Below are 10,046 nucleotides of genomic sequence, written 5' to 3' on the forward strand. Positions count from 1 at the left end.
AGCAGCATTTGCGTGGCTTACATACCTTGCGCAAGGCATCCTTGCTGCGCGACACGTGCGAGCAAACATTGCAAGCATAGCTGAAAGCAGAAACAAATACTTCGTTTTAGGATTACAAATATAAAAAAAGTCGCCATCTATGTAGTACTCACCGCACATTCTGGTGTGTCTCCAGATGCACGCGCAAATTGTATTGATTACTAAGCTGCTTGTGACAGATGAAGCAGGTGGCGTAGAGCTTTGAGTTTGACGGTGGTTTCGGCTGTGGGCTCGCGTTTGGCGTGCTCGATAAATTCGCCGCGCCACTCGGTGGCTTCTCTGTCAATGCCGACAGCAGACTACCATCGCCATGCGTGTTGGCCTTATTCTCATTGCTATCAGCAGCTGTTGAAGTGGTTGCTGCAGCGGCGCTACGACTGCAACTTGCAAATTGATCTATTTGTTGCTGCAGTTTTGCCACCTGATCGTCAGCGCTCAAGTAAGACAACGCATGTGTGTGTTGATGATGCTGCTGTAATTGACTCTGTGTGGAGGCGGTTGCTGGCGACGAAGAGATGGACCACGGCATATTGGTGCTACTTAATTGGGGCGATGGCAAGTTAGGCGTATAATTGGCACCCAGGGACGTCTTTACGCTCAGTGGTGGTGCTTGGAGGTGACTCTGTAAATGTTGCTGTTGTTGCGGTGATTGTCGATGCTGCTGTAGCGCAGTTGAGCCGCTCTCGCCGCTCAACGGTGTCTTGCGTAAATTCTCTACTATCCTATCTATACGTTTAATGTCTTTTTGTTGTTGTATTATCGTCGGCTGGCTATGCGCCAACGTATGCTGACCATGCGTTTGTGGCGATGGTGACTGGTGGTGCTGATGATGCTGGGTGTAGTGCAGAAGCGACGTTTGCGGCTTCGTGGCGGAAACGCTCACTTGTCGTTGCCTGTCTCCCAGGCAGAAACGCTTCGCAATGCCATAGCCGTCGCCGCCGCCGCCGCCATCGTCGATGACTCCTGCCGTACTTAATTGGGTTGCCGCTGCGTAATCTTCAGTACCACTAAATGTAGGCAAAATGTCCTTAGGCGGGATACCCAACGCGTCTTGGTACAAGCTATTGCATTGCTGCTGGTATTTGGCCAACAGTTCGCTGGTCTTATTGAGCGCCGTTTGAGAAAAGTTCAGCGGCTGTGGCAGCAAGTTCGGATAAAATTGCAGCGACTTTAGGAAGAAACTTTCCAGCGGTGTGGGCAGCTTGCTGCCGAGTAGCGGTGTGTTGAAAGCGCTTGGCATTGACGCAGCAGAGAGCAGCGGTAGCTGTGCGCTTGGCGGTGGCACGGTGCAGGCCAGAGGTGGTGGTAGCGTAGGTGGTGCCATGGAAGTGGATGTAGGCGGTGGGGTAGGTGGTGTAGCCGGTGAATCTGATTCTTCTTTATGCAAAGAGTCTAAAAAATCTTGCGTCGGCTGCTGTGGCGCTGGCGGTGCAGTGGCAGCGCGTCTACTAGATTTCTGTAACTTGGGGAGAAATATTACAAGTTACACTTAAGAGCTAGATTAAACATTTGAATGGAAGCGCTCACTCACATTATTCTGCACATCTGCAAGTCCTTTAATGCCCAAAGTCTCGGCCAGATTGAGCAGCATTGGTATTTGCTCTTCGAAGACATTCACCTCACCGGAGTACATGAAAGTTAGCAGCGCCACAATGGCGGCGAATGTAGCACCTGGTATGATTATGATTGGATGGTTGGTGGTGTCCAAGGTGCGAAAGAGCTCCAAGAAGAAGGTGCTGTTAAAAACAAGAACAATATTAGAGATACGAAGGATTTATTAAGAAATTTTGCACCTGCACGCGCTGAGCACAACTCGGTGTGCACGCAGCGTACGTCCCTCTGCTGATATAGTGACATCGGTGAGGTGAGATTGATCTAATAGCACTGGCAATGTGCTCAAAAGACTCGTCTGTAAGAAAGTATAAATACGTTCAGTTGTTATTTTATTCTTTTATGCTGATTTTTTTTAAGTAAAATGTATTAGAGAAATTTATATTTTATATAAGATAAGATAAGTCTTCACTGCCAAGGAACGCTACCCTTAGTCTACAAAAGCTGTAAAGGCATACTCAACTTTCGGGCTGTAGACCATTTACTAAAATTCTTTTACGGAATCTCCAAGCAAACCGTAATGCGTAGTGGGAATTAAGACTCGATCACTCCAACACCTTCACTCTTCGGGTTTTTTTTAGATCTCAAACAACACAACGACGTCTCTCACTCTTGAAAAGGATTTTCCACCCGAATCGATTTTAGGATCTATCGGGGATATAATTCGAGTTTCGTCCTTCAAGACAACTTACTATATAGCCACGGCCAAAGATCTAAAAATTGGCATTCGAGCTGTCAGTCAATCTCGATTTTAGGCTGCCAACACAAGCCGCCTTTGTATCGATGAATGAAGCTCTGTATTGAATCTCTAAACCTGCCTTCAGTAGATAAGCATCTTGTCTGATAGTCCCGTGACCATTGCATCATTGAAGTGCTCAAACGCTTCTTCGGAAACGAATTTTTAAATGAATAGTGTTTGAATTTGCTACCCACACGGTGCGCAAGCCAGGTGATAGATACACACACGGCAATAAATAGCGTTGTATCTGAAAGTACAGTTGTATCTGAAAGGTTAATAAAATAGCGCCTTCCGTATTTCAAATACTAGTTTTTAGTCATTCAAATATCTAAATATTCGCACTATGTGAGCCTGAAAAGAGCCTGACATACTGGCAGGCAGGAATGCATCTCGAAAATTCTATCAGAAAATAAGGCAGAAATGAAATGACTAGCTCCTGCAAAGACCAATATGGAAATCTGGCATCAGATGTCTAAAGTAAATGTTATATGGCGAAACAGGTAGAGCGTTTGATGAGGAAGAACCCGAACCAATGTATATAGACGCCCCTTCGGCCAAGGCAAGGTGAGAACAGCAAAATGCGGTTTACAAACAATAAAACCCCTGGAGCAGCTAGTTTACCGGCTGTGCTGTTCGAGGCCGATGGCTAAGTTCTGGTAGAGAGCATGTACCAGCTCCTAAGCCTGCACGATAATTGGAATATCAGTGTACTTTTCCCAATCCACGCGAAGGGAGATACCGCCGTTTGTGTCAAGTATCACAGAATAAGCCTTCTTCATATTTCTTATAAAGTCCTGTCGGCGATACTGTGTAAAAGATTGAAGCTATTTACGAACCAACTGAGTGTGGCTTCAGACCTGATAAGTCCACCATCGAGCAGATTTCTACAGTTCGCTAAATTCTGGACAAAAAACACTCGATGTGCAAATCGACATGTCCCATCTTTTTGTCGATTATATTGAGACGTTGAGTACAACATTCAGTTCCGTTCAAATCGGGCACGACCTTTCCCTACTGTTTGAGACCAAACGAGTTTTTAGACAAGGCGATTCACTCTCGTGCGACTTTTTTCAATCTGATTCTGGAGAGCATAATAAGGGCTGCCAATTTAAATCGCAGGGGCATCATATACAGTAAAAATCTAGTACTGCTGGCGTATTCAGATGATAGCGATATCGTCGGCAAGTTTGGCTATCGAAGCGAAAGCGGTTAGTTTGGCGCTGAAAGAGGACAAGACAAAGTACCTCATGGCAACACATAAAGAGTCCACGCGCTTAGGGACACACGTCTCTGTATGCAGTTATAACAGTGAGGTAGACTTTGTCTACCAAGGTTCCAGTATAAACATCACCAACAACGTCAGCCGGCAAATCAATCGAAGAATAACTCTTATAAACCCTCTCACGACGCAAAAAAATCGCGCTCTACAAGTGTCTCATCATGCCCGCAGAAACATGGACGATGTCAAACAAAGGTGAGAAGGCTTTGGGTACTTTCTAGAGAGCTATTTTACGCAATATCTACGACCCTGTTCGCTTGGGCGACGGGTACCGTAGAAGATGGAATGACGAACTGTATGAGCTTTTTAGCGACATGGACATAGTTAAGCGCTTAAAAATTGAACGATGACGCTGGCTTTGTCATGTTGTACGCGTGGATGACGAGGTTCCGGTGAAAACATCTTTCGACTGGGTGCCCTTGGGTGGACAACGAAAGCAAGGGTGACCGCGAACACAAGAAGAACCTGTCTGCACTCGGTATGTGCAACTGGCGCGAATTCGCAAAGGGGAGAAGCAATTGGCGAAGTTTTTTGATCGCGACGCAAACAAGAAGAAGAGTCTGATATAAATTTCATTTCGTACAGTTTTTGAAATCTATTTTATGCTTTTGTGAAAAAGACCAAAGACTTTAGCCGGCAATATGGCTACGAAAACGTAATCACTTCGAAAGTGGGTCCTATAACGCAGATTAAATGATATTCGTCAATGTTTTTTGGCTTCCTATTTTTCAATGACTGTTCCATTGACTGGACGCTACAGACATACCTTACAAATACCAACAATAAAAACAGACAATAATTTGTATTTCCACATACAATAAAAACAAAACGCACTGTGTCTTACAGTACTGGTCAGTCAACCTAAAATTAGGTACTCATGCGCTAAATGTGGCCACTCATGTACATATGTTTGAGTAGACCAGGAAAATTTAGTCATTGGTGACATTTTTATTTTTAAAAGTTCATTCGAAAGTATACTAGGTATGCATGTGGAAACACTTCCAAATGCCCATACGCATTCGTACATACACAACTACAGTGAAAGCAAGTGAAAGCATCTTCTCAGCAACTTTCCAAAAAATTGAATGTTTCGAGCAATTTGCGAAAATCCAAAGAATTTTTCTTTGCTGCTTTCTTAAAAGTATGTACATACATATACATATACATGTGGATTTTAATATATCGAATGTGTCATTGGCGGCAGTAGATGCACATAGCATGACACAGCGCTGTGTGGCGTATTTCAATGAGCCGTTGGTTCTACTTTTGACATTTCGTTTGTTTTGTTGCCATTTGCCAGAAGCGCGCCAATGTTGTTGTTGTAATTAATGTATGGGATTTATTTATTTTTTTTTTTTAAGTCAGCACAGCCTGTCAGTTAGTTGCTATTGCCAATATCTCTTCCGGACCCCAGTGCATTTGGCGGCAATGTGAATTTGCTTGCTAAGCGGAAAAGTGCAAGGAATGTTTTATTGACAGCAGGCCGCGTGAACCAAAAATTTGTTTCAACTTTTTATCAAGAAAATGCTGGGACATGTCTAGAAAAAGTCACAAAATTTGTGGTTATTTTAGTTTTAAGAAACTATTTCGGGCGAAATTTTTCCTGGGATTCAAGGAACATTTTTGATCGTGTAGAGATGATGAAGGTATACAAGTACTATGCAGATCTTACTTTGATAACGACTGCTCTTCGAGTGCTGGAGGTACTCGAGGACTAATGGCTCGAAGAGATAAAATATGGGTCTACATGATTCCCGAACTGCATATTTTTCAATCGTGTTTCAAACTCAACTTACAGTAGACGTAAGAAGGGAGGCCACAGTATAAGGATACTCTTTTTAAATATTAAGAAAACACTGAAAAATCAGGACACTTATACGTCGCGACTTTAAAAAAATATTTAGCGGACGATTTTCTTAAAATCGGTACTGTCCGCCAAAATCGGTACGAATGGTCACCGTATCTATAGTACTTCCGGCATACGCTTCTAGCTTTAAGTGAGGCGCGAAGAGCTGTTTAGGCTCAGAGGCTTGTTGTAAATTTCCAGCACAAGAAAAAATTTTCTTTCTGTTGGAAATTTTTCTTGAACCACATATTTTATAATATATAATATTCGCATACGAATATCGATCCGTTTAGGACTGTTCGTACGTGCTCGAAAATTTCAAGCGAAAAAGTACTCGACAAGAATCGTAAATGGCTATCATAAAGGACTTTTTAGCCGGTTTTTCTTCGAGAAAATATCCAGCTACGAGCTCGTTTACGGTGATTTTGCTGGCTGGGAAGGAACTATTTTGTTCAAGATCTTACCAAATAGTAATTGCGATCCCCACCGAGTCCTAACTTATCACAAATAGTCAGAAGTCGTTCTCGCACATACATTTGTATAATATCTTCAGTACTCTGGGCTAATTGTGACTATTTCTGACAACTTCGGACTCATACGGGATCGCAACTAATAATTAAACAAATATCTGTGATCGTTATTTTCACATTTAAATTTTTTGAGGCATGTACATTTCTGGAAAAAATAGAGTTAGCTCCTAAAACTCTTAACTTGTAACCAGCTTAACTTTCACACGATGCTGTAGGTACAAAATAGATAGTTGCTTAGAGTTTGCTTCGCAATTTTTACGTCATAGCTTATGCACCCACAGCAATGGGCAATCATCTCCAAATGCTTAGCGAACTTTGGACATAGCGGTATCTGCCTCGCTGGTTGAGGGATAGTGGACTCGAGTTCAACCCCACCAAGACCGAAATGTTGCTATTCACGAAGAGATATAAGATACCGTCTGCTCTTTTAATGGGGCTTACACTCTCCAACGATGTTAAATACCTCGGTTTAGTTATTGACAGAAATTTTAACTGGAAACGGAATCTTACGGAGCGATCCAGGAAAGCCATAAACGCCCTCTACGCTTGCAGAGTAGCGGTGGATTTACACGGCACTTGTCCATTCCATCCATTTCTATAGGATTTCCATATGATGGCTGCTTCTAGAGCAGTCCAACCAAGTTAAGCACAGGAGCCCAGCCCTCTACCCCCAATAAGGCACTAAAAACTATATTAAACTTTTTTTTTCCTACCGACGTTTCCATCAGAATTCCATCCAGAAGCGACGGGGTAAACTGCTTGGACTTACATTCTACCACCTTCTTTACGGATTAAGGTTGGTAACGGAATTTACTCTAAAAATTCCTCACCAAACCTCATCATGTGGCTCCCTTGCCACTGCAGCGGTTTCAAGGCCGAGTTAACAAATATAAGGGAGGCCGCCTTATGGCTCATTGAATTAGCCAACTAAAGTTGAGCGAAGGAACCAACATAATTCCTTACTAATTATATCTGGCCAAGCATCAATGATAAAGGATCTAGGTTAGGCTATCAGGCTGCCTCTGCAGAAACACACTGACTTAGACATGACTAATCTGTTCTTTGTGTTGCCCTTAAGAGGGGAGAGGGAATAGGGCGCAGGGGTAGGAAAAGAGGGGCGGGGATATGGAAAGGGAGGGAATGTAAGGAAGAATGACGACACCTAAGGCTTCTTGTATGAGAAACGTTCCGTGCTCGCGATGAAGCTCTTCAAGCGACTGATGTTCATTCCCGAAAGCTAATCAGGAAAAAAATGCGACCCAAGGTGCTTAAACCTTAAAGCGCAGTTACCCACGGACGTAAAAACGGAGAGCGTGTCAACTGGGAGTGTTAATCCCGGGATCAAGGCCTTTTTAAGGTGCCGAAAATCCCGGGATTATTTGCCGAGATAACGACACCCCTAAAATCCCGTGATCGGAAAAAGCTGAAAAATTAACATCCCTATTGTCAACTGGCATGATCATGGAATCTGTGTGTTAACGAAAACTCACCACAGCATGACCGTGACTTTGATGTTGCTTCTCTCTCTCTCTATCAACAGCAAATTTGATGTTTCTGCGCTCTTCAATGGTACGCTACGTACACGTTTATGGGTAACCGTGCAGAGCAGTAGGTTACCACTTAACACTCCCACCAATAGCGAGAGGTGTATCTTGCTTAGTCTCAAGAGCTCTCCAGACCGCCTCCGACATACAGGCGGCCAAAAGGATTTTACTACCTTGCGTTCCAGTGTCTTCGCCCAGCGCTCGCTGAGATGACTAATTGCCCATCGGTCCAGAAACAAACCGCACGAAAATAAGCTTGATAGCGAAGTAATCCGATGCGGTCAATAAGGAAGTCAGCCACTCTTTCACCGTTCTCGAACACAACGTCAATCAGCCAAGAGCCTTGTTGGCTGCTTGGCTGTCGGAATAAATATTCACCTTTTTAAAAGGTGTTACACTAGAAGCAACCAATCCGAAGCCTCTTTTTTTACGGTCACCTCTTTTTGGCAGATGCTCCATTGATCCGGTAACCCAAATTTCATGCTGATGGAGAGTTCTTCGCAGAAGACACCTCCACCTACCTGCCCATTCCATCGTGAATAAGTTTACAGGACTACGATTCCAGACACTGTACCCTTTCCAGTGCTGTCTCGCTGGAATGTGATTGGTGAAAGGTCTATTCGGACCCAGAACCGGTGTGTAGTGGTCGGTCCGAACCGTAGGAACCCGAGAAACCTCTCATACAAATTGTTCACCCCATCATCAGCGCGGTTGTCGGTATCATTACAGGACACTGCTTAATTGGAGCGCATGGTAAGCGATTAGGTTACCCCGCTCACGATTTCTGCCATAACTTCAGGGACTAGGCGGAAATGGAGAGAGTGCAATATTTATCAGTAGGTTCATTCCTTATCTTTTTGGACTAAAATCTGAAAAGTGTCAAAATGCCAGAGCGTGAGCAAAATGCGCTCACTAAAAGAGAATAACAGGAAAAGTAAAGGAACGCAAAAAACCAAATTTTTAGTCCAAAGAATGGCAACAACAAAGCTAACGTCAAATAAGAATGGAAATGTATGTACAAAACACATTCACACAAGCACAAGCACAATAAACACTTACTATATCAATTATTTTTTGCCTCCTTCCGATTTCAATTCACTTTTTTTACTTTTTAGATTATTCTCACTTTTTGTATATTCTTTAATTTCCGTTAATTTAAATTTAGTTGAGTTTGACACTTTTCAGTATTTTGCCAGAAAAAATTCTTCTCACTAGATCTGACTACTTCGGACTGATGAGAGTCACTCTCACTGGGTGTTGCTCTCTCATTTTAGCTTCATTTCCGAGTTAAGGAACGCTTTTTGGACTAAATCTGACTACTTCGGACTTTTTCTGACTATTTCTGGGAGATAAGGAACGCACAAAGTGTTTACCCAAGAATGATAGGATTTTTGAGAATAACTTTTGTGTGACGTCACACTGGTGAAATTGCGAGAGAGAAATGCCAAAATGTGAGCAAGAATGAAAGAAGAAGAAAACATGTTGAAAGAAGGACGTAAACAAGTTGCACCAGTGTGACGTCATGCAAACAACGATTCTGTCCAAATTCGTTGAGAGGAATAGCGGTCCGAGATCGGCGAAACCTTTGTATTCTCTCAATCGTGGTGTTTACCTGATGTCGACTCTATGGACATCCACGACCTTCAACGCTACGTTATGGCAACACAGTGATTTAACCATACAGGAAACTATGTAAGTGAAAGGAACAAGAGCCCACTAAGTGTGCCTCTACGCTGGACTGTACGCGGTGGCAACCACCGTAACCTAAGCTATTATATGTATTACCAAATTTTTTTAATTATTTAAATAATTGTATGTTTATTTTTGTTTACCTGATGATTATGCCAACGCAAACAAAATTGCTGCTGATGTTCATGCTGCTGCTGTTGTTCTTGATGATGTTGCTGCAACTGCTGATGCTGTTGTAATTGTTGTTGCTGTTGACGTATAGTAGCTGCAGTTGCATTGACATTTTCCATAATCCAAATAAAATGCACACAAATTCGTTTCACACACATAAAAAATATTTAGATATTTTTTAAACGAAGTTCAACTTTTGTTTATTTAGTTAATATTTATATTAATTTTCAGTTTCTAATTATGCACTTTGAGTCATATGAAATATTGCGCTAAGTTTGCGCCAAATGAATTTCCTAGTTAATTTCGCACTTTTCTTCCTTAAACTTTGCGTTTAATACACAGAAAATATTTATTGCTAAAAATGTAAACAAAATCAGTGGACACAGGCAATTTGTAAAAGCAATCATTTCACACCTCAGACCATACATTTGCATGATAATAAGTATGAATGTTTGTATGTATTTAATAAAATATTTTCTATTTTTTTTCTATTTCACTCAATGTTTTTGTGGTCATAAGCAAAACAATACATTTGGCACCTCACAGCGCTCACGAGCGCATCACCAAACGCTTTGCCCCAACACAACGTAATCATCAC

The 10,046-nt window shown here is 42.4% G+C and overlaps 1 protein-coding gene across 1 annotated transcript in view; it reads right to left on the reverse strand.

Moving 5' to 3' along the window:
- LOC108370246 (uncharacterized) overlaps positions 1–9,567 on the reverse strand; it is a 20,740-nt gene extending 11,173 nt beyond the window's left edge. The window contains exons 1-5 of the mRNA XM_017625546.1: positions 9,421–9,567; positions 1,833–1,948; positions 1,571–1,775; positions 153–1,501; positions 26–80 (exon numbers count right to left, since the gene is read on the reverse strand). Of these exons, the coding sequence (XP_017481035.1) occupies positions 26–80; positions 153–1,501; positions 1,571–1,775; positions 1,833–1,948; positions 9,421–9,567 (1,872 nt within the window). The remainder of the gene's footprint in view (positions 1–25; positions 81–152; positions 1,502–1,570; positions 1,776–1,832; positions 1,949–9,420) is intronic.
- Between the last annotated feature and the right edge of the window lie 479 nt (positions 9,568–10,046).

The sequence above is a fragment of the Rhagoletis zephyria genome, unplaced genomic scaffold, assembly GCF_001687245.7.
Source record: "Rhagoletis zephyria isolate East Lansing unplaced genomic scaffold, Rhagoletis_zephyria_1.1 Rzeph_scaffold_04087, whole genome shotgun sequence".
Lineage (NCBI taxonomy): Eukaryota > Metazoa > Arthropoda > Insecta > Diptera > Tephritidae > Rhagoletis > Rhagoletis zephyria.